Source organism: Zootoca vivipara, chromosome 6 (assembly GCF_963506605.1).
Source record: "Zootoca vivipara chromosome 6, rZooViv1.1, whole genome shotgun sequence".
NCBI classification, from domain to species: domain Eukaryota; kingdom Metazoa; phylum Chordata; class Lepidosauria; order Squamata; family Lacertidae; genus Zootoca; species Zootoca vivipara.
Genome location: NC_083281.1, coordinates 11,840,177 through 11,864,037, shown reverse-complemented (window position 1 = coordinate 11,864,037; position 23,861 = coordinate 11,840,177). Strand labels below are relative to the sequence as shown.

The following is a 23,861-nucleotide window of genomic DNA, read 5'->3' as shown; positions in this document are numbered from 1 at the left end:
TATTATTATTAGTCCCTGTTGAAACTCATTTTGCTACTTTTTTACCTGTTCTGATTTTGTCTTCTGTGCATAGGAGCCAACTCCTACGGGCTGAGGTCCCTTCGACGCCCCCCCATAAAATATTTGAGGGGGCTGCCCACCCCCAAAGTTGATGGAAATTGCCATCCAAATAGTGTGTGCATGCTGCATCATGTGATTATGTGGGGTGGGGGTTACGTGTGATTCTCCCCACAGCACAGGACATTTGTTTGTTTATTTACTACATCCACGGACTCCAATGCAAGACACACCTGCAGTGTTCAAGATTTACATGTTCAGTCATTTATTTATTTACTTTTGGGATGGGTGCAATCTCTTCACCATGTTGCAAACTGGCCCTGGTTCCGCTCCTGGCTCCCTGGTCTTCTCCCTCTTATCTCAAAAACAGGAAAACTTACCAAAGGCATCGTCCATTGTATTCTAAGGTATACTGCCCTTGCACAGTGAGGTTCCATTTAGCTGCTGGAGCAAGAAGTCAGTGATAGTCCTCCTCCTTTGTGGATTTCCTCTCAACCCTTTTTCTAAGCCCGGGGGGCCTCACCAGAGCTTGCTGCCAGTAATTCCGCAAGTGATTTATACATAATGGGGTGAAACAATTTGCTTTTATAAACCCTGAAATCTGCTGTCAATCCCTTTTTGTTTGTTTTTTCCGAGGGGGGACTTTCCTCCCAAATCTCTGGAGATTTAGATGAAACAGGCAGTGGGGAAACAACAATCCCATCTTTTCTTTCAGTTGCTTTCCCAAATTGCCCCACCTATGGGTGCCCACGAGGGGTGGGCAATGAGGGGAAGTCCCCCCCCCACGAGCTGTAACCTCCAAATCCCCAGCTTTCATTTTAAAATTGGGAGCATGTTTCTAACATTTGCCGGAGCTGAGCTGAGAGGCAAAATGTCCAGGCTACTCAGAGTAAATCCACTGGGTTTCATCCAACTACATACTTCCTACTCAAGAGTCGACCCCTGCAATTAATAGAACAAAGTGAGCCATATTGATTCATTTCAAAGGATCTGTTCTGAGGAGGACTAACATTGGACGAAACCCCTTGCAATTAAAATGACACGAATTACTTACTGTATTTGTATTAATGCCAATGGGTCTACTCTGTGTAGAATATCATTGGCCAAGCAACCCATTGGCACCGTTTTGATTTTGTGCGTGTGAGCAACTAGCACGCTCCCCCAAATTTGGGAGAATTTGCTCCCCCAAATCCTTGGAGAAAACTCCCCGTGAACGCTCAAGGCCACAGAAAGTCTGCTCTCACACACATTCACACAACCACATTCAGGCAGATGCTCGCTCCCTCGCTCCATCCGTACATGTGAGCCTGCCACTATCTCTGCCACTCATCCATAGCAGGTTGTGGGCGACGTGTGGGGAAACCGGGGTGCCTCTGCTCATCTGCCAGAGGGCGGGAGAGGAGGAGAGAGTAATGGTAAGCCTTGATGTAGTCATCTCGGGAGTGTAGGTCCATGGGGACATCGGCGTGCGAAGGGTGTGCGCCCTGAGAGGCCTGGGGGGCAGTCGAGGCACACGGGGCCGTCGGGGAAGCCCGTTCGGACTTGACACTGATGGGCAGGCGCAGGGGAGGCGAGCCAGATACTAGCGTGGGCTGATCGCCGATTCGACCCATTGCTCTGCAGGGAATACAAGAAAAGAGGGGGGGTATAGTGGTTCCCAACATTCTTATTTGAAAGGCAAGCAAGGCACTTGTTGGCTTTCTGGATTGCTGGCTCCTTGTCCCTAAGAAACGTTATGTTCTGGGGTAGACTGCTCTTGCACATAGAGGCTCCTGTGCAGCTTTCGTGGCCGATGGGCACTGACAATTGGGCCTGGCAGCAAAGAGTTGGTTTCCATTCTTGGTTCTATTCAGAGCGCATGGGCAGAGATGAATAGCTTCGGCCCGCTCATTTCAGGGAGGGTACTCAAGAGTGAAACTTGGCCGGATGAAACCTTCTGGGTGTGCCCCCCCCCCCCAGCCTGCAACTTCAGCTTCCATCCTCAAACGTGCAAATAGTTCCAAAGACACACATAAATCTCAAGGGATGTCGCTGAGAACTGGCCCTCTGATTTGTGCCTCCTGGCAGCTTAGAAAATGAGGGTGCAGAATTAGGACCTGAGACTCAGAGGCATCATTGAACAAAGGTGCCACAAGGTGGCAGCAAAACCTCACCCAAGAGGGCACTCCCGGCTCACTGGCAGGGAATGAAGAGGTCGGTTTTTTGCTTGCTTGAGATCATAGAATCAGAATTGTAGAGTTGGAAGGGACCCTGAGGGTCATCTAGCCCAACCCCCTTCAATGCAGGAATGTGCAGCTGTCCCTTACAGGGATTGAACCTACAACCTTGGCCTTATCAGCAACATGGTCTAAGCTGATGAACTATCCAGGCTCACAGAGGCCTTTTGAGAACTTTACCTGTGGTAGACTTCCACATTTCGTTGGTCCAGGGGTATTCCTAAATTTCTCCTTGAATTGCAGAGTCATTCCCCCCCCAAAAAACCCTCTCTCCCCCCCTTTCCTTTTCTCCCACCCACATCCATTGAGTTTGTGTTTTTATTTGCATTCATTTCTTTGACCTTTGATAAAAAGATATCAGATATTTAATATTAACCTTTGCATATATATATTTCAAACTTTAATCAAATCTATTGGGGGGGAGGACTGGTCTTGTCTATTATCTTGGTGGAATAAATAGCTATTGCAGCTCAATGGAAAACAGTCCCAAGTCTTATGCTGGACACTTGGCGCCACTCACTCTGGAAAACGGCTAGAATGGAGAAAACGAGGCGCAATTTGAGATTTCAACATGGCTAGAACCTCCAGACATTCTTCATGTGGCTGGGCTTTCCTTTCTGACATATACAGCGGGAGCATCATTTCTCAAGACAATGTTTGCCGCAAGCCTGGCAAATCTGGAACTCTCCTGCATAATGGGGTTGGACTAGATGGCCCCTGGGGGTCCCTTCCAACTTGACAATTCTATGATCAGCCAACACTAATATCCTTTACTTGGACATTGCTACTGTAACCCACACACAACAGTGCTCATCCTGCGTGCCTATTTTACAGTTTTGCTTTCACTCTTTTGATTTCTGTTTGCTGTTGTCATCGTTCTCTCTGCTTTATATATGTTACAAAAAGGAAATTTTAAAACGCACAGCCATGGGCGGCACTCTGATTTCTTGTTCCGAGTAGCAGTATGTATAAATATCTTCAATATATGAATAAAGTAAATGACTCTTCAGCAGGCTGCAACCCCATGGCTTACCGTATTTTTTGCTCCATAAGACACACTTTTTTCCTTCTAAAAAGTAAGAGGAAATGTCTGTGTGTCTTATGCAGCGAATACGTGGTCCCTGGAGCCAAATTGCCGAAAAGCAGGTCATGCTTCTTCTTCTTTTAATTATTTAAAGAAAGAACTAAAGGCTAACAAGAGGGAAAGAGGGTGTTGAAAGGAACCCACTCAGCAGCTGATTGCAAGAGATTGGGGAGGGAGATAAGGGACGCTAGCTCCCTTCCCGGCCCCACCCCCTTGCCCAGGTTTCCATTGTTGAATGCTCTGCAGGTGGAGGCTGCTTGTTTCCCCAGCGACATGTGACTGGCTGATTAGATTATCTGTCTGGAAACTGTAGAAATGGCTCCTTTTCCTTTCCTTAAAAAGCTGCAGAACTATGAGTTGAACCCCATAAAAACAGGATTTTTTTTTTCCCTTTGCAAGGTAAGCTCAACAACTTTGAGCTGATCCTCAAAAATGGAGCTTTCCCCCTTTGCAAAAGAAGCTGCCCAACTGTGAGCTGATCCCCTCCAAAAACAGGGCTTTCCCCCTTTCCTCTTCTAAAAATTAGGTGCTTCTTTTGGAGCGAAAAATATGGTATCTCTGTTGCACACAGTCACACTTCCAGGCATATCTGGAGGTTGTAGGCCGCTGCCTAGGCCCTTTCTCCCAGGTGGAGGGACCGCCCCGCCCCCGTTCTCTCTTACCCCAGCGCTGGGTGGGAGGAGGCGGACATCTCTCGGTGCGGCCAAGTGGACACTGCGCTCGCCTGCAGGCCGAAGGCGTGCGAAGAAGGTCCGTCGCCAGGGGCAAACTCTGCAGGACAGTTGTTGGGGAAAGGAGAAGAGCGTCGGGATTTGAGGGTCTCTGGAGACGGGAGGGAAGTAACCGTGATCTCAGCTGGGACGGGAAACCTCCTGTGGGCTAGCGGAGGGGGAAACATTTTGGGCTGTGGGCTGCTGCGCACCCCTGCCTTTCTCGCTTTAAGACCACCAGAAATGCCCCAGTACCCTGTCCTCCCAGCATCGCTGCCGTGGGGGCAGAACATTGCCATTGTGCTTACTAGCTATCAATAGCTCTCTCCCAATCCATGAATCTGTCCAGTCCTCTTTTAAAGCCATCCAGGTTGCCGCCCATTGCTGCCTCCTGTGGGAGGGAGTTCCACAGTTTAACTATGAAATGGGTGAATAAGGCTCTTCCTATTATCTGCTCTGAATCTTTTTTTAAAAAACCAGTTTTTATTGCATACCCTCCAACGTTTCTCCAATTAAAATAGGGACATTCTCCAACATTTATCTGATGAAAATACAGGTGCCCTATTCCATGCCCGCCAACATTTCTCTTGAGGATTATAGGGAAACACTGCCATTGCCTCCAACATTTTGACCTTGAAAATAGGGATGCCCTAAGAAAAGTGGGACATTCCGGGATCAAATCAGAAACCGGGATGGCTTCTGTAAATCCGGGACCGTCCCTGGAAATTAGGGACACTTGGAGGGTCTGTTACTGGTTTTTAAACAAATCCAGCTCCAATAAACATTAAACATTTCATCCAGCAGAACATCTAATAGTGTTTGTTTTATCCATTGACTCTAGACATAACACATTCAACATTCAAACATATTACATAACGTTCTCCACGGAGAACACTGAGTGGCTGGTAAAAGAAGAACTTGATTTTGGTCATTAGCAGTCAGGCTGGCAAAACTCAATCCTTCCCTTTCCCCTTTAACCGACCCAGGTGGCGCTGTGGGTTAAACCACAGAGCCTAGGGCTTGCTGATCAGAAGGTCGGCGGTTCGAATCCCTGCAACGGGGTGAGCTCCTGTTGCTCGTTTCCGTGCGCTGCTCTGGTTCGCCAGAAGCAGCTTTGTCATGCTGGCCACATGACCTGGAAGCTGTCTGCGGACAAACGCCGGCTCCCTTGGTCTATAGAGCGAGATGAGCGCCGCAACCCCAGAGTCGGACACGACTGGACCTGATGGTCAGGGGCCCTTTACCTTTTTTCCCCTTTATGTTGGGAGGCCTGAGGAAAGTTGGGTTCATTTATTCACATTTGGTGGGGATTCCCCCACGTTTATAACTTTTGGAATAGAGTTTTCTCCATTATATCCACAATTACAGTCCAACTCCTTTCTCCAAATTGGCTCTGAATCTTCCTTCCTTCCTTCCTTCCTTCCTTCCTTCCTTCCTTCCTTCCTTCCTTCCTTCCTTCCTTCCTTCCTTCCTTCCAGCGGGGGGCCGGTCCACTGTCCCTCAGACCTTGTGGTGGGCCAGACTATATTTTTTTGGGGTGGTGGTGAATGAATTCCTATGCCCCACAAATAACCCAGAGATGCATTTTAAATAAAGGACACATTCTACTCATGTAAAAAAACGCTGATTCCTGGACCACCCGTGGGCTGGATGTAGAAGGCGATTGGGCCGGATCTGGCCCCTGGGCCTTAGTTTGCCTACCCATGATTTAGAACAATGAGCACTAGGAACTTTTAAGGGAAGAGCTGCAGTTCAGTGGAAGGGCACAGGCTTTGCACACAGAGAGTCCTGGGTTCTGTTTCCGGCAGTCTCTTCAGGTGAGGCTGGGAAGGTCCGAAACCCCAGAGAGATGCTGCCAGTCTGTGTCAGCAATACTGAGCTAGCTGGGTGAGAGATTTAAGGTGGCTTACTCTGCTCTGCACCCCAAAAGGGCTCGGGAAGGAGGTGACAAACTACAGTTCCCAGAAGCTCACTAGGGGATAGGTCTGAGCCTGAGGGCAGGAGTTCCGCAGTTCCCACCCTGGTGCCCTCAGCAAGGTGACAACTGATTGGCTGACCAAAACCATACCTGGGTGGCTGGAGGAAATGGAGTAGTAGCCCGGCAGCCCATGCCCTGGGAGACAGGTGCTTCCTGTAGACAAGGCGGGACTCGTGCTCTGAAGTCCAGGGTACAAGGAACGCTGTGCGGGGAGATAATCCAGGGTCACAGGAGTGTGCTACTCAGTGGTCATGCCATTCAAAGTTGGAGTGAACACTAAAGGGGACTGCAGGGCCTCTCACAGAGCAGCACTGAAATGTTAGACCAAAGACCCCCACTGGGGGAAGGCCGTGGAGCATGCCCTTCCAGACAGGGCTGGGAACATCCCCTGCCTGAAACATAGCTGCCAAGCCTCCCGTTTTTCGCGGGAAACCCCCGTATTTTGTTACCGTTTCCCGCTGTTATCCCGAATTGATTATATCCCGTATATAGAAAGAAGATTCCACCTAAACATTAGGAAGAACTTCCTGACAGTAAGAGCTGTTCAACAGTGGAATTTGCTGCCAAGGAGTGTGGTGGAGTCTCCTTCTTTGGAGGTCTTTAAGCGGAGACTTGACAGCCATCTGTCAGGAATGCTTTTATGGTGTTTTCTGCTTGGCAGGGGGTTGGACTGGATGGCCTTTGTGGTCTCTTCCAACTCTATGATTCTAAATATCCCGTAAAGCTCCTGCTAGCGGCCATGTCCCGGCTCCCAACTGTCTGCACATGTCTGGACATGCGCAGAAGCGATTTCTGGTGCCCAGACATGCAGACATGGGCGGAGCGGCACCGGAAGTCGCTTCTACGCATGTGGAGAAGCAGCCTCCAGTGCTGCGTGGCACGTGGAAGTGACTGTGCCAGTACTGCACCACAGCTGATCCCGGATTTTTCAATCCGGGAGTTGGAGGGTATAATTTCCTAGGTTCAGATTAAATCAGTCATAGAACCGTAGAGCTGGAAGGGACCCAAGGGTCATCCAGTCTGACCCTGTGTAGTGTGGAATCATGAGAACGGGCAGCTTTAGTGTACACAATGAGAGCCTAGGTGGAAAATGTTGAATGGCTGCATTCACTAGGTGGTGGCCCCCTTGCTTATCAACAGGAACAAATGTGAGAGTTTGCACTTGTCAAAAGGGTGACGCATCCACAGAAGTCTAGTGACCAGATCAAGGGAAGTCACAATCCTGCTCTATTCTGCCTTGTTCAGACCCCACCTGGAGTCCTGTGTCCAGTTCTGGGCAGGCCAGTTTAAGAAGGATGCTGAGAAGCTGGAAGGTGTGCAGAGGAGGGCGACCAAGATGATCAAGGGTCTGGAAACCAAGCCTGATGAGGAACGGTTGAAGGAGCTGGGTATGTTTAGCTTGGAAAAGAGGAGACTAAGAAGAGAGAGCAAGCTTACTTTCTCCTGCTCTGGAGGGTAGGACTCAAACCCATAGCTTCAAGCTACATGAAAGGAGATTCCAACTAAACATAGGAAAGAATTTTCTGACAGTAAGAGCTGTTCGACAGCACAACGCACTCCCTCGGGAAGTTGTGGACTCTCCTTGGGGATTTTCAGCAGAGGTTGGGTGGCCATCTGTCCTGGATGCTTCAGCCGAGACTCCTATATTGCAGGGGGTTGGGCTAGATGACCCCTGGGGGTCCCTTCCAAGTGTACGATTCTATTCTTCTTATCTCGCCTCTCCCCCACACCCCACTGCAGGCAGATGCCCAACCTCGGCATCCCCCAAAAGCGCCCCACCCAGGAGAACGGAGGCTTTGTGAGCCACGATCTACTCACGGCCGACACCACGTGGCTCCTGCCAGCAGACAGGGGCCCTTCCCCTCGACGGGGGTCAGTCCCCAAGTAAAGTGGAGGAGGGGGCTTGCTCGACACTGCCCGACCCAGGTTGCCGTGGGAGAAGAGAGGGTAGCCCATCCCTGCAGGGGCAGAAAAACAGACAGGTGAGGGGATCCCAATTCCAAGAACGTTTACGCTTCATTTTTTATTTATTTCGTAAAATTCATATAGTGTTTGGTTGTGAAAAAGAACTCTAAATGAGCATGTGTATCTGAAGAAGTGCGTGTGCACACGAAAGCTTATACTGTACCCAGAACAAACTTACTTGGTCTCTAAGGTGCTACTGGACAATTTTTTCATTTTTAATTTATTTATTTCTAAATGAACGGTTTTCCAAAAAGAATAAGAAAAGACCAGGAAGAACAACAATTTAAAAATATTTTTTGGGGGTAATTAAAATTAGCAATAATAATAATAAATCAAAGCACATGATCCACTTTCTTTTTTTTATCTCGTGGAATTTATATGCTGCTTGATTTTAATTAATAAACAAGAACAACAACAACAACAACAAATTGCCCTTCATCGAAAGATCTCAGAGCAGTTCACAGAATAAAATAAAAATTTTAAAAAAACCCCAGAAAATTGAAGCAGTGTACAAAACGAAAACAGCAAGGGCATTGGTGAAAACAGTTGAACAGCTATATTTAAAACATTTAGAAATATTTGTTGATTTGTTGCATTCATACCCCCTTTTCCCTCCATGGACCTGAAGGCATCTTATGTGGTTCTCTCCCTCCTTCAATCCCAACAACAACCAACCAACCAACCCGTGAGATTCATGGTTGGGTGAGAATTCGAACCCTGCTCTCTCCCAGGTCCTGGTGTGCCCAGGTGAGTTTCGGAAACACCCGCCCCCCCCCCGACCCCAATCCCAGCCCATGAGGGTCTCTTGCTGCGGTTGCAACATACCTGTTCCCAGGGGTGTTGGAGACCGCACTGGAGGGGTGGCGTGCTTAGGCAGGTGGCTCTGCTGGAGAGGGGATTCCCGGGGGCCGGCCGCCCCACCTTCGCTCCCAGAGGGGGGCGTCCTCATCGACCCCCCTCCCAGGCTGGAGAGGGAAGGGACAGACTGAAAGGAAGATGGAGCAACAAAGAGCTTTAAGCAAGGAAAGGTGGCGCTGAGAATTGTGGCTGCCTCTCGAACTCGGAACCCGGGGAATATCCGGATGGGGCGTTCTTCCACTTGCAACCAGCCAGCCCTGGAAGCCAAGAGAGTCTGCGCTCTGGGTTTAAAGAGCCAGGCATGGTCCAGCCTTGCAGTCGCCAAAACAGAAAGTCTAGTTGCCATTTTGGGGCCAGATGGCTCTGAAGTCTCATTTTTCAAATGATGGACTGACTGTGATTGATTTTCAGTTATACATCTGGCTGGGTCAGAGGACAACCTTGAGCTTGGTTAAAAACTTTGAAGACTTAAAGAAGAAAAGCCATTTGCTCCAGCCCACATATATATGGGCCTATTCCGACCTCTTTTTTGACCCTGAGAGTCTCTTGCTCGGGGCCATTTTAATGTTTCGCTTTGCTTTTGTAAACTGCTTAGAGTGCGTCTTTACAATCAAGTGGTTTATGCATGGCGGTGAATAGAGTAAAATGAAGGAAAGGACGAATGGAAGTCTATTGCTTTCAAGGGCTCTACTCTGAGTATAACTTAGCACCTATATTTAAAGCATGTTGTAGTTCAGAAATGTTTTAATAATAATAATAATAATAATAATAATAATAATAATAATAATAATATATTGACCCAGGTGGCACTGTGAGTTAAACCACAGAGTCTAGGGCTTGCTGATCAGAAGGTTGGCGGTTCGAATCCCTGCAACGGGGTGAGCTCCCGTTGCTCAGTCCCAGCTCCTGCCCACCTAGCAGTTCGAAAGCACATCAAAGTGCAAGTAGAGAAATAGGGACCACTCTGGCGGGAAGGTAAACGGTGTTTCTGTGCGCTGCTCTGGTTCGCCAGAAGCAGCTTTGTCATGCTGGCCACATGACCCGGAAGCTGTCTGCGGACAAACGCCGACTCCCTCGGCCTATAGAGTGAGATGAGCGCCACAACCCCAGAGTCGGACACGACTGGACCTGATGGTCAGGGGCCCCTTTACCTTTACCTTTAATAATATATTATTTATACCCCGCCCATCTGGCTGGGCTTCCCCTGCTACTCTGGGCGGCTTCCAACAAACATTAAAATACATCAAATATCACAGATTAAAAACTTCACTAAACAAGGCTGCCTTTAGGTATTTTCTAAATGTCAGGTAGTTGTTTATCTCTCTGACCTCTGATGGGAGGGCGTTCCACAGGGCGGGTGCCACTACCGAGAAGGCCCTCTGCCTGGTTCCCTGTAGCTTTGCTTCTCGCAGTGAGGGAACCGCCAGAAGGCCCTCGGCACTGGACCTCAGTGTCCGGGCAGAACGGTGGGGGTGGAGACGCTCCTTCAGGTATACTGGACCAAGGCCGTTTAGGACTTTAAAGGTCAGCACCAACACTTTGAATTGTGCTCGGAAACGTACTGGGAGCCAATGTAGGTCTTTCAAGACCGGTGTTATGTGGTCTCGGCGGCTGCTCCCAGTCACCAGTCTAGCTGCCGCATTCTGGGTTAGTTGTAGTTTCCGGGTCACCTTCAAAGGTAGCCCCACGTAGAGCGCATTGCAGTAATCCAAGCAGGAGATAACCAGAGCATGCACCACTCTGGCAAGGCAGTCCACAGGCAGGTAGGGACTCAGCCTGCGTACCAGATGGAGCTGATAAACAGCTGCCCTGGACACAGAATTGACCTGTGCCTCCATGGACAGCTGTGAGTCCAAAATGACTCCCAGGCTGCGCACCTGGTCTTTCAGGGGCACAGTTACCCCGTTTAGGACCAGGGAGTCCTCCACACCTGCCTGCTTCCTGTCCCCCACAAACAGTACCTCTGTCTTGTCAGAATATTTCCAGGCAGAGCTGGAATTGCCTGTTGCCTGAAACCCAGATAGTGTAGGCAATATCAATGGTCTGAATCCTGTGCCCATTCTGTCCCTAAAAGCTGTTACTCACACAGAGCTTGGGTTGGGCCAGCGTGAGGTCCACACCCTCGCCAAATTGCCTCAGTTTCCTCGCTGGCTCCAGAGCTTCTTCCAGATCCAGGTCGGGACCTTCAATACCCAAGCCTTTCCTTTTCAGGGTCTATGGAGTACAGGCGACAGAGCAGGAATTGGGGGGGGGGAACAGTCAATCCCCACCGCGACCCCCCTTGAAAAACGCCCAATCCTCCCCATAAATAATACTGACCCTAATTGCAAACGTTTTTCACATCCCACAAATGTGAAAGAAGGATAAGACAGGAAGAACAGGAAAAGTATCTCGATAGAATGGCATGCACAATATTGCTTTTATTTGATTTTTTGCAGTGCCTTAATCAATGCACACTTAAGTAAATAAGAAGGGGCCCATCCAACAGACCTCTAAGGTTATAACGTAATATATTAAATGCAAAGAGAGATAAAGTGAAAAGGTGCCCAGAACGTCGCTGTTTGGCAACTTTCAAATATTTCAGTTTCTTCTCTCCATTAAGACTAGGGAACGCCAGTGATTCAGTTGGCATTTAAAGCCAAAATCTACCTTTCCAGAATGGTACAATAACCAAAAACACAGCCACCCCTTGAGATTTTGCAACCGAAGTTTGCAAAAAATGCATATATTTAGGGGAAAGGGTGCACTGAAGTGGATGGTATTAGTGAACACAGGGTGGGCTACAGCATTAAAGCACAATGGCAGAAAAACGTTTCAAACAACTTTCAAATTCCTGCGTTGCAGGGGGTCGGACTAGATGACCCTCGGGGGGTCCCTTCCAGCTCTGCAATTCTAGGATTCCAGGATTCTATGAAAAGCGAATAGGTAAACATGCAGTTCACCTCCAGGATGTCCGCGTTGGTCCGGCTTTCATGGGGCTCGCTATACTCTGTGTATTTGAGAAGCACTTTGTCCATGTCTGTGCTGGCATACTGGAAGAGCCGGTTGGCGCTGTTGAATATGATGAGGGCGATCTCGCAGTCGCACAGGACGCTGAGCTCATACGCCTTCTTCATGAGCCCAAACTTCCTCTTGGTGAACGTGACCTGGAAGGGAAGAGTGGCGGAACGGCAGAGTCGGACAGGACACCCAGAGGTCATCCATCCCAACCCCACACAATGCAGGAGTTGCGTCTGAAGAATTCCTGCTGGGAGTGGGCGTGGCTATGTGAGGTGTGGCCTAAGGAGATTCATGAGGGCTGGGCAGAGAGCTTTGGGGGCCCACATTCAGACCGTGGGCCTGAGTCTACCTTTCCTTGGTTCACTCTCTACAGCCCCCTTTGTTATCGGTTTTCGCTTTTGTTTTTTTAAAAAAGTGCTTACCTGCCGATTCCTTTGGTCCAAAATCCGACTAATCTGGATCTTTTTCCGGCCCATTGCAATTCGGGGCAGATGGAGGCAGCTTTGTAGGTAGGGCAAAGAAAATAAAAAGGTATGATTTCACAGAGAGAGAGAGAGAGAGAGAGAGAGAGAGAGAGAGAGAGAGAGAGAGAGAGAGAGAGAGAGAGAGCGAGCGCTGGGTTGCTATATTGACAAATTGTCTGAAACCAGTATGGCGTTCAGATTGAGATGCCGGTTCCAGACAATTTGAGATAGGGAGGAAGAAGCAGCCGAGATGCATTCCAGACCTTGTGATTTATCAGTTTATGGAGGTATTTAAGCTGCTGATATATCACGATGTTACCGGATACCGCCCAGCCCTAATAAAGAGGGAACTTCCAGATTGCCTTTGGTTTTTTGCAGGTTTCAATCATGTACTGCGAAATCAGGTTGCCCAATTTAACATGGACTTCTTGCAAAGACACACTTCCTTCCCCCAAACTGGACTTTTGGTGAAAATGGAAAGCGTGGAGTGGCAGTTTGCCTTTACAAGCTCGTGCGGGGTGGGGCCGTTTGTCAGAGCGTCAAAATAATGTAAGAAGAGTTTGTTGGATCAGGCCAATGGTCCACCCAGTCCAGCATCCTGTTCTCACAGTGGCCAAATACCCCAAAGAACCTAGGGATCCAGATAGACTGCCTCTGGACTGGGAGGCTCCATAGGAACATGCGAAGAGATTGGCTGGAGACAGAGCATCACCACTGTGGCTAGTAGCCATCAATAGCCCTCTCCTCCATGAATTAGTCCAATCCTTCTTAGAAGCAATCCAAGCTGGCTGTCGCTGCTTCCTGCAGCAGTGAGTTCCACAGTCTAACTCTGTGCTGTGTGTAAAATGGCTTTCCTTTATCTGTCCTGATTCTTTCAGCAGAACATCTCTGCAGCCGCCATCTAGTCTCAGACTCTTGATCGCTGTCCTCTAGCCCTGCCTGTAGAGATTTGCACCCATAGCCCTGACATGTAGCAATTATAAACCTTGAATAAAGGATTTTTTTTCCTGACTTGCAGTTAACAGCTCCTCTTGCAGCATTCGTGATGGAGCCTTTGCAAAATCTGAAAATTATTATTTCAAATTTCTCTCTCACCCTTCCTCCCAAAGCTGACCCAAGGCAGCAAATGAACAAAGCAATTAGAAACAAAACTAAACAAATTATGCAAACATTAAGAGTATCACAAACAAACAAACAAACATACATCTGTTGTGTCCTGGTACAGCCTTAGGGTGACAAGAAAGGGCTGTACCACAGCAGGAGTGAGTGACTTTCCTTCTTCCATGATCCCCAAAGTGGGGAAAACTCATCGCAAGTAGAAACACAGCACCACAGGGCAGCTGGCACACAACATCTCTCCCTTAGCTGTGATTCCCGCATCGCGGGGGGCTGGACTAGATGAGCCTTGGGTATCCAGTTGAGCTCTACAATTCTATGATTTGAAATATACAAATCTGTTGCAAATCAAACAGCTCCATTTCCGGCGGGGGGTTCCGAATCACTGCTTTAAAAAAAAATCCTCTTCAAGTCCTGTTCTGTCTTATTGAGCGCTGGGGACTAAATATAGCCAATCAGAACTAATTTTAAGTAGATGGGAGGAAGCAGTGACGCCGTTCCCACGACAGCGGCTGTTTAGGTCACCACCCACACAGGGCGCCAAAAGGTAATGAAAAAAAATTTTTTTTGCCCAGAAAAATGCACACGGGAACCTCAGTTTGGTAACAGAGAACTCTGGAAACATTCCGGCAGGGAAGCCCACCCCCGTTCTCCTCCAATAGCATCTCCAGGCATCAAACATTGGAAAAAGTGCTTGTTTAAGTACTAAATTTTCCAATAGAATCGTAGAACTGTAGAGTTGGGAGGGACCCCAGGGTCATCTAGTCCAACCCCCTGCTGAATGGCTCTCACCACCAAAAAGTTCTGCCCAAGGTGTAGCCGATCTGCACCTTCTGAAAAAATGCGCCCAATGAAGAACAGCTGTCCTTCGAGATTCACACTTCTCTGAATTTTGCACAGACAACCAAACCGCTTTTTAAAAAGGCACCTGCCAGGGTAAAGCAGTAAAAAATACTACGTTGGAGAAACCACCTGCTCAGGCTCTGAGATCTTGTGGGGAGGGCCCTTCTCTCGGTCCCGCCGCCTTCTCAAACCCGTTCGGGGGAGACGTGGGACGGGGCCTTCTCGGTGGTGGCTCCTCCCAGGCAACTTAGGAACTCTCTCCTTGGGGAAGCCAGACTGGCTCCTTCTTTGCTCTCCTTCCACTGGCAGGTGAAGACTTTCTCGTTCCAACAGGCTTTGGGGAACTGACTTTTTAATGAGGGGGCTGGTGCCATGCGAGTTTCATTTCAATTACCTGTGTGTTTTAATAGTACACACACAGACACACACACACACACACACAAACACACACACACACAGAGAGAGAGAGAGAGAGAGAGAGAGAGAGAGAGAGAGAGAGAGAGAGAGAGAGAGAGAGAGAGAGTTTTAATTCTAATTATTACTTAATGGCTTTTTTATTATTGTTTTTCTCTCTCTAGGTTTTTAGCTGCTTCTGTTTTATCTGTAAGACACCTTGAGTCCCTGTCTGGGAAGAAGGTGGGATATAAATAAATATAATCATAAAATATGGTTGCTAACACAGCTTAGTTGGTGGAGCATGAGACTCTTAATCTCAGGGTCGTGGGTTCGAGCCCCACCTTGGGCAAAATATCCCTGCATTGCAGGGGGTTGGCCCAGCTTTAGTACCAGTATATATACAGTATCCACTTAGAAGGCTTTTGTTTAAGGTTCACTTATGTAGGCTGACAATGGCAGTAAGCACAATCCAGTTGGTGCTGCAACTGAATGTTGCAGCGCATGCGACACTTCAGGTCACAGCCGAGTGGATCAGTTGTACCCTTCTCTCACCTGCTCTTCGATGTTCTCCATTTCCCCTTATTGGTTTATCTAATCTTTAAGGTTTCTTTGCTTTTTTGCTTTTTAAAATCAAGTGTTGTGTACGTTTTATGAAATAGATAAATGAATGAACAAAGGAACCCTGAGAAAGCAGTGTGCAATCAGGCTGAACGACGAAGGAGCAAAGATGCCCTTGCTGTCTTTTAAATGGAAGAGTCGACCAAAGCGAGAGGAAGCTTTTGGTCCCACCTGGGATCCGGATCTCCAATTGCTCTGTAGGGCATACGGCTAACACATTAATATTTAATTTTTTATTATTTGTACGGCAGAAGGCCCTCAGTGCTGGACCTCAGTGTCCAGGCTGAACAATTGGAGCAGAGATGCTCCTTCAAGCATACAGGATCGAGGCTGTTTAGGTTTTTCTTTCTTTTTTATATATATATTTTATTAAATCTTCTCTTTTACAATTTAGAATACTCATTCAAACATCCTTAAAATATCACTGACTTCCCTTCTTCTCTTTCCAGGGTTCATTTTGCATATCATAAATCCTTGCCTATTTTACATAAACTAAACCATTCAGTATGCCATTATTACATCCATCAAAACTTATTTACACTGCTGAATTTATCTTAATGCTGCCCACATTTTCAAGTGTACACAATTTCTCCCCCATATATTCCATTAACATTTTCCAATCTTCAGCTGTTTAGGTCTTTAAAGCTCAGCACTAACACTTTGGTTGGTTGATTAAGGGACGCGGGTGGCGCTGTGGGTTAAAACACTGAGCCTAGGGCTTGCCGATCAGAAGGTCGGCAGTTCGAATCCCCGCGACGGGGTGAGCTCCTGTTGCTCGGTCCCAGCTCCTGCCAACCTAGCAGTTCGAAAGCACGTCAAGGTGCAAGTAGATAAATAGGTACCGCTCCGGCGGGAAGGTAAACGGTGTTTCTGTGTGCTGCTCTGGTTCGCCAGAAGCAGCTTTGTCATGCTGGCCACATGACCTGGAAGCTGTACGCTGGCTCCCTCGGCCAATAACGTGAGATGAGCGTCGCAACCCCAGAGTCGGTCACGACTGGACCTAATGGTCAGGGGTCCCCTTTACCTTTACCAGCACTTTGAATGGTGCTTGGAAACGTACTGGGAGTCAGTGAAGATCCTTTAGGACCGGAATTATATGCTTCTAGCAGCTGCTCCCAGTCACCACTCTGACTGCTGCATTCTGGATTAGTTGTCGTTTCCAAGTCACCTTCCAAGGCGGCCCCATGGAGAGTGTGTTGCAGTAGTCCAAGCGGGAGATAACCAGGGCATGCACCACTCTGGCAAGACATGGTGCAGGCTGGGAGGGTCTTAGATGGAGCTGGTAGACAGCCGCCCTGGATGCAGAATCGACCTGCGCCTCCATGGACAGCCGTGAGTCTAAAATGAACCCCAAGCTGCGTACCTGGTCATTCAGGGGCACAGTTGCCCCATTCAGGACCAGACCCCCCATCCATCCACCCCGTCCCCCAGAAACAGCACTTCTGTCTTGTCGGGATTCAATCTCAATAACGCAGGCAGCAAAAGCTTATGTAAGGAGCTGCCCAATTTCATCAGCTGCATCCTCCCTGGGAAACTCATTAGAGGAGGCAGGAAAGAGGAAGAGAAAGGGGGGGAGAGAAGGAGAGGCAAGGATGGTCTCCCCAATCATTTCCCCTTTTTTGCCAATTAATTTCTCTTACGTGTCAAAATTTCTAACAAATTAACATCAAACAATACAAATTTATAAGTTGACTTCCTTCCCCACCAGACTGATGTTTCACTTCTCACTTTTATTTGCTGCTCAATATAACATCCATTTCCAAATTACATTTCAAAAACTTAAAATATTTCAGCATTTTGTCCTTAATTTTTCTCTATTTTCTTCTTATTCATTTCCCATCGACTACTCTTTTTTTAAAATTCCTGCTAGAGACTTTTACTTTGCTGTAGCATAGCCCCAAATATCAAGAAGAGTTACTCTTGACTTTTAATCCGTCCACATAAAACCTTAGTTATAAATCCACAAATACAACCCATCTCCCCGATCATTTTCCTATAAGGGCTATTAGAAGCCTCAGAAACTGCCTTACAATCATAGAAATGTAGAGCTGGAAGGGGTCCCCCAGGGTCATCTAGTCCAACCTTTTGCGACACAGGAATTTTCTGCACAAGCTGAGGCTCGAAGCCGCGACCCTGAAATTAAGAGTCTTGTGGTCTCCTGACTGAGCTTTGTCGTCAGTGCATCCTACACCGGCTGGCGTGCAAAACTCTGTCCCTGAGCTATGGTCCCTTGATCTATGTGCCATGGGAACTCCACAAGATTCTAGTCCTCAAGAGATGGTTTGAGAAATGTTGGAAGGTATGGAAATGAAAAGTGAAATGAAATCCATTATTTGGAGATAAAATTACCCCTCTATGCTCAATAGAACTACCAAAAAAGGGGAAGTGCATGATCTGAGATTCCCTTCAACATAAAAGCATGGAACATCTTCTCAGGCGCAGAAGAGAGCTTCTACATGACCCTCCTATTGGTATTTATACAGAAGTTAAACTCCTAGTCCTCATGAGGGTAAAGAAATGAGTTGATTGAAAGCATGTGAGGGCAATGGATTTTCCTCCGTTTTCTAAACCGGACAGAGAGGTTGTATATGCAGCTACCGGTAGTCACTATTTTCACTTCTCTTGCTTCTATTTGTAACCTTCTCCCTCTCTGAGGATGTGTGAAACACACATAGGATGAGTTTCAGACCTTCCAAGTGTCCCTATTTTCCAGGGACAGTCCCGGATTTACAAAAGCCATTCCGGTTTTTTATCTGATCCCCGAATGTCCTGCTTTTCCCTAGGACGTCCCTGTTTTCATCAGAGAAATGTGGGAGTGTATGTAAAAGATATGACTTTAAATAAAAAAATATATCAAATAAAGTAATATTCAGCAAGCCATTAAAATATTATAGCACACAACAAAACTGACTGTCAAAATACCAGCAAATAACAATTAAACAGAAATCCGCTCCTGTCTATTTTGTTGTTCCTTCAGTCTGTGTCTTTGCTTCTCAAAATGCTTTGTGTTATTTTATGCCCTGTGACTTGCTGTTATTATTTTATTGATTACAGCTTAGAAATCAATGTAATTGAGGGTGAATTTCTGTTTAATTATTGATCTTTAATTTCATTGTGTGCTATTATACAGTATTCTAATGGATTATTGAATATTACTTTATTCGATATAAACTGTTCATTCTAAATAAAGTTAAGCATCTTTTACACTAGGAGACTGAGTTTGGTCAGAATCGAGTCTGCACTTCCAGAGTTAGCCCTAAATACATTACGTCTGGTAAATGAGCCACCAGAGTCGCTAGAGGGCCATGAAAAATTGTGTCCCAGGATTTTTAGACTTGTCTACCTATGTACTATCCGAAACCCAAGGGGCGCAAGGGTTTCCACGTGTGGATTTCCCCCCAGCTCTCCTACCCCACTGTTGAGGTGTATTTCATCGACGCTACAATTCTATGATTCTATGCTGAAGTACATCCGCTTTTCCAGGCCAAAGGGGGGCCAGCTAGTCCAGAATCATACTTGGAAGGGACCCCCAAGGGTCCTCTAGCCCAACCCCCTGCAAAGCAGGAATCTCGGCTTAAGCATCCAGGACAGAGAGCCATCCAAGCTCCGCTTCAAAACCTCAACGGAAGGCCAGGCCACAACTTCAAAAGGGAGTCAACTTTTTTTTAACGGCAGAAATAAAATTCGATTTCTCTCTCAGTGTGTACATGGTTTTGTTTTGAACTTTCCAAGCAACTTCCCAGGCCCAGAAAATTAGCCTTAAGCACTGGATGAACCTCTCTGCCATATGATTAAGACATTTATGGCTCTTTTGCATCGCGGCAGAGTTTGCAGACTTCCTCCTTGGAGCTGTAATGAGAGCTGCAAGATGAGGGAGGGAAAACTCCCCAGAGATACTTTCTGTTATTTTTTTCCATGCACGGCACATGGGCATCAAGGGATAGGCGGCCATTGTTTGCCCCAGGAGGTGGGTTTAAGGGGTGGGTGGGCTAGATGACCCCGTGCCTTCCAGCTCTACAACATTAGGAAGAACTTCCTGACAGTAAGAGCTGTTGGGCAGTGGAATTTGCTGCCAAGATGTGTGGTGGAGTCTCCTTCTTTGGAGGTCTTTAAGCAGAGGCTTGACAGCCATATGTCAAGAATGCTTTGATGGTGTTTCCTGCTTGGCAGGGGGTTGGACTGGATGGCCCTTGTGGTCTCTTCCAACTCTATGATTCGATGGGTCACCTGGCTGGGTCTGCCTCCATATGAATGCACACACAAATTGACAGGGCCAGGATGAAGGGCTACAGCGCACTGAAAGTTTTGGAAGTGTGGGCTTTCTGTCTCAGCATCTATATCAGGGGTAGGCAACCTAAGTCCCGGGGGCTGGATGCGGCCCAATTGCCTTCTCAATCCGGCCCGTGGGTGGTCTGGGAATCAGCGTGTTTTTACATGAGTAGAATGTGTCCTTTTATTTAAAATGCATCTTTGGGTTATTTGTGGGGCACAGGAAGTCATTCTTTTTTCCCCTTCAAAATATAATCTGGCCCACCACATGGTCTGAGGGACGGTGGGCCGGCCCCCTGCTGAAAAAGGTTGCTGGTCCCTGATCTATATATATACGGATCCCCCGGTCTCTTGAAAATTTTGAGGGGTGAAGGGGAGAAATCCACCCCACCCCCCAGGATGGGAGACATCCTTAAAAACCATTTAAACAATTTATTTAACTAAAAGGGTAACATTATAGCATATGTATCCATGTTTGTTAACTGATGTGGTTAAACATTTTTTTTAAAAAAACCACACACTTTGACTGAGTTTTAGCACACATGAAAAAGTTAAAACAAATCCTTATTTCCTGATGAATAGCCTTTGGACTATAATGTAACTTAAATAGAAGACTATATTTAGAAAGATTTTCCTCCAAAAGCATTTCATTTTAAAAATCTGATTTAAATTTTTTTTAAAAAAAAATCTGATTTAATTTTTTTAATCATTGATTTTTATCCACCCTGACTAGGATATCTGCACGGCATCATTGACAAGTATTGCCTCCCTGGGGACCGGGGGTTTCCAGAGAGAACACCGGCAATGGGGAGCAAGTTTCACACATACCACTCACCTAAATTTTGCCTCTCCAGCGGCAAAAATACCCCCCCTCCATTTCACCACTCACAACAAGGACAGGAGAAAAGGTGTGTGCGAGAATGGCATTTTGGCCCAGCCCTAATTCTAGCCTAGCCCTTTCACTGAAAAGCTAGATTTCTATGTACAGGGATTTTTAAAATATCAAATTAATCCTCTCAGTTTAGTAGTACAGCCCACACACAGGCTACCAACACAGTGAGGCCAGGAGGAAAATCCCTTACTGGATGAGGCTCAAAAGCCAGATCCTCCAAGTGTCCCTATTTTCTAGGGACAGTGCCAGATTTACTTAAGCTGTCATGGTTTCTGATTTGATCCTGGAATGTCACGTTTTTCCTTAGGATGTCCTTATTTTCACTGGAGAAAAGTTGGAGGGTATGGAGTATGCGACCCCCGAGCCAAGGAGATAATACAACCTTTATTGTTGTCCCCTGTATGGGGACATTTTTTATCGTTTAATGTTTCATTATTTAGATATATAAAAATGTAAACTGGGCTTGTGGGTGTGTTTCCACTTTTCACGAAAACCGCTTGACCGATTGAGGTGAAATTTCGACACAACATCACATGCGAATGTCCGAAGGCTATGGGAAAGTTAGCATAGACAGATGTCACACCTGCGCAATGTAAAAAACCCCAGAACACACAACTCACCTGTTATGTACTGAGCTGAATCCTAGAACAATAGGATTCAGAATCAGCGGGAGCTACCCAATCCAACTCCAGGTGGAAGTGAATCCGCAACCTGATTGGCCTGCTGGAGCAGCCAATCAGGCGGCTGGCAGAAGTGAATCTGCTACCTGATTGGCCTGTAGGAGCAGCCAATCAGGCTGCAGGCAGAAGTCAATCCACAATATAATTGGCCCACAGGTGTAGCCCTGAAGTAGCCAATCACGCAAGGCCCATTGTGTAAATAATGTATATAAGCAGATGGTTTTGGGAAAAGAGCCATTCTTCTTCTCCTCTTCTCCTTGATGACTATGAGCTGAATAAAGAGCATGAAATTCACTCTCGACTCCGAGTACATTTCATCACCCAAATGTGCATGCTGGGAAAAAGAAGCCAGAAGAGGTTGCAAAACAGCACCCTCTAGCGGCGGCTACACTGGTACTGCAGCTATAAAACCTTCCCTCTCCACAGCAGCTCAGCTTGCCTTTACAGACTAGGCCGAATGGAGGTGGGGACTCGCCTGGGTGGGTGTTGGGGGGGGGGAGGAGGGGACAGAATAGGTTATGGGTTGGTACAGGGTGGGAGGAATCACAGGGATGACCCGGGGGTGGGGGTGGGGAGGAGACTGGATACGTCATGGATTGGGCCAGGGTGCGGGGGAAACACAGGGATGAGCCACAGCAATGCGTGGCCAGGCCAGCTAGTGTTTTTATAGATGCTGGGAGCCACCTAGAGTGTCTGGGGCAACCTAGTCAGATGGGTGGGGTATAAATAATACAATATTATTATTATTATTATTATTATTATTATTATTATTATTATTATTGAGAATGATGTCCCTATTTTCATCAGATAAATGTTGGAGGGAATGTATCTTGATTTCAACGCTGGGCAGCCAACGTTTCTCCCCAAGCAATTCAAGATGGAGGTCAATGGGGAGAAAAAGGAAGCCCCCCTTTGTGGCTTGTCTCATTCCAAGATAGACTGCCCCTTATTGTGAAGGTTCCACATGTTCGTTGGAACTCAGCTCCTCTCAGTGCAGACCTTGCCCCCTTCCTGGGACTCCTTCTGCTCCTCCCTCCTGAGGATCTAACAGTCCCTCTGGGCTTACATCTGAGTAAACACACAGAGGATCTGGGCTGCATAGGTGTCCCTTGTCACCCTGGCTGCTACCGTAATTTCCCCGGTAAATGTTTCTGGGTTTGGAATTTGGAGGCTGAATCTGGGAGCAGGCCACTTTAATTTCTTTTTGCTTCCAAGCCACATCCAGCTCACTCTCTCCCATCCGCCCCAGTTAGAGAGTTAACAGCACTGCTTGCTTGTCTCACAGTAGGGATAGGATAGCCCAGGGGTCCCCAAACTAAGGCCCGGGGGCCAGATGCGGCCCAATTGCCTTCTAAATCCGGCCCACGGACGGCCCGGGAATCAGCATGTTTTTACATGAGTAGAATGTGTCCTTTTATTTAAAATGCATCTCTGGGTTATTTGTGGGGCATAGGAATTTGTTCACATTTTTTTTTCCAAAATATAGTCCAGCCCCCCACAAGGTCTGAGGGACAGTGGACTGGCCCCCTGCTGAAATAGTTTGCTGACCGCTGGGATAGCCTGTTAATTTCACTTGGTTTCTTGCTTTTCCGTGTTCAATTGAGTGACTCGCTTTTCCCAAAATTGGCTTGATGTTATATTTTAAAATCGCCCCGTGAAAACTAATCAGCATTTTAGTACAAATTACACCTAACCCACACGTCTTTGGATGTGAATTTTGCCTAACGGAAATGTTTTTTTGCAAAGCCATTTCCCCTTTTGACCCTCAATGGGTGTGTGTGGGTGTGTGTGTGGGTGTGATTGTACCTTACTATTGTGATTGTAAAGGTAAAGGGACCCCTGACCATTAGGTCCAGTCGTGACTGACTCTGGGGTTGCGTGCTCATCTCGCATTATTGGCCGAGGGAGCCGGCGTATAGCTTCCAGGTCATGTGGCCAGCATGACAAAGCCGCTTATGGTGAACCAGAGCAGCACATGGAAACGCCGTTTACCTTCCCGCTGTAGCGGTTCCTATTTATCTACTTGCATTTTGATGTGCTTTCGAACTGCTAGGTTGGCAGGAGCTGGGACCAAACAACGGGAGCTCACCCCGTCACAGGGATTCGAACCGCCGACCTTCTGATCAGCAAGCCCTAGGCTCAGTGGTTTAGCCCACAGCGCCACCTGGGTCCCTGTTATTGTGATTGTAAGTTGTTTTAAATAGTTTTCAATATGGTGTTTTAACACTGCAGTCCACCCAGGAACCTTAGGGTAAAGGATACACGATACACGAATAACATATTGCATGTATTTGAGTGCGATTTCTGTGTGGAATCTTCACCCTACTGTTTGAATATTTACAGAAATTACTCGGCTGGAGAGCTGTACCTGCAAGATTTGGCAATGCGTGAATGTCAGAGGGTGGTTTGTGTTCCAGTTTACAAGTTCCTTCTGAAAATGCGGATCATTTTCCTGGATTTTGCTGTTTGTTTGTTTGTGTCTGTCTGCTTCCAAACGCTTAAGCATGGGAAGAAGATAATGTGGAAACAAAATGCAAAAAAAGAGAGAGCGCTGAAAATAAGAATGGAAGGCTAAGCCAAGGTCCCAAAATAAAACAGACGACAGGAAACCGGGGGATGAGGCTGGCCGCGACCACAAAAATAGGTAGCCAGGAAGAGGGGGGGAGGGGGGGTGTCTTGCCTTTGTGTGTCAGGGAGCAAAAAGTCCCACTCTGC

General features: G+C 47.2%; 1 protein-coding gene across 1 annotated transcript; it reads right to left on the bottom strand.

Moving 5' to 3' along the window:
• Positions 1–344: 344 nt before the first annotated feature.
• Positions 345–12,365, bottom strand: MEF2B (myocyte enhancer factor 2B). The gene is made up of 8 exons (XM_060275238.1): positions 12,291–12,365; positions 11,811–12,014; positions 10,954–11,082; positions 8,836–8,995; positions 7,864–8,003; positions 6,136–6,247; positions 4,020–4,236; positions 345–1,674 (listed from the first exon to the last, which is right to left on the bottom strand). The coding sequence occupies exons 1-8, from the start codon at positions 12,342–12,344 to the stop codon at positions 1,371–1,373; spliced, it is 1,320 nt and encodes a 439-aa protein (XP_060131221.1). The 5' UTR covers positions 12,345–12,365; the 3' UTR covers positions 345–1,370.
• Positions 12,366–23,861: the final 11,496 nt, after the last annotated feature.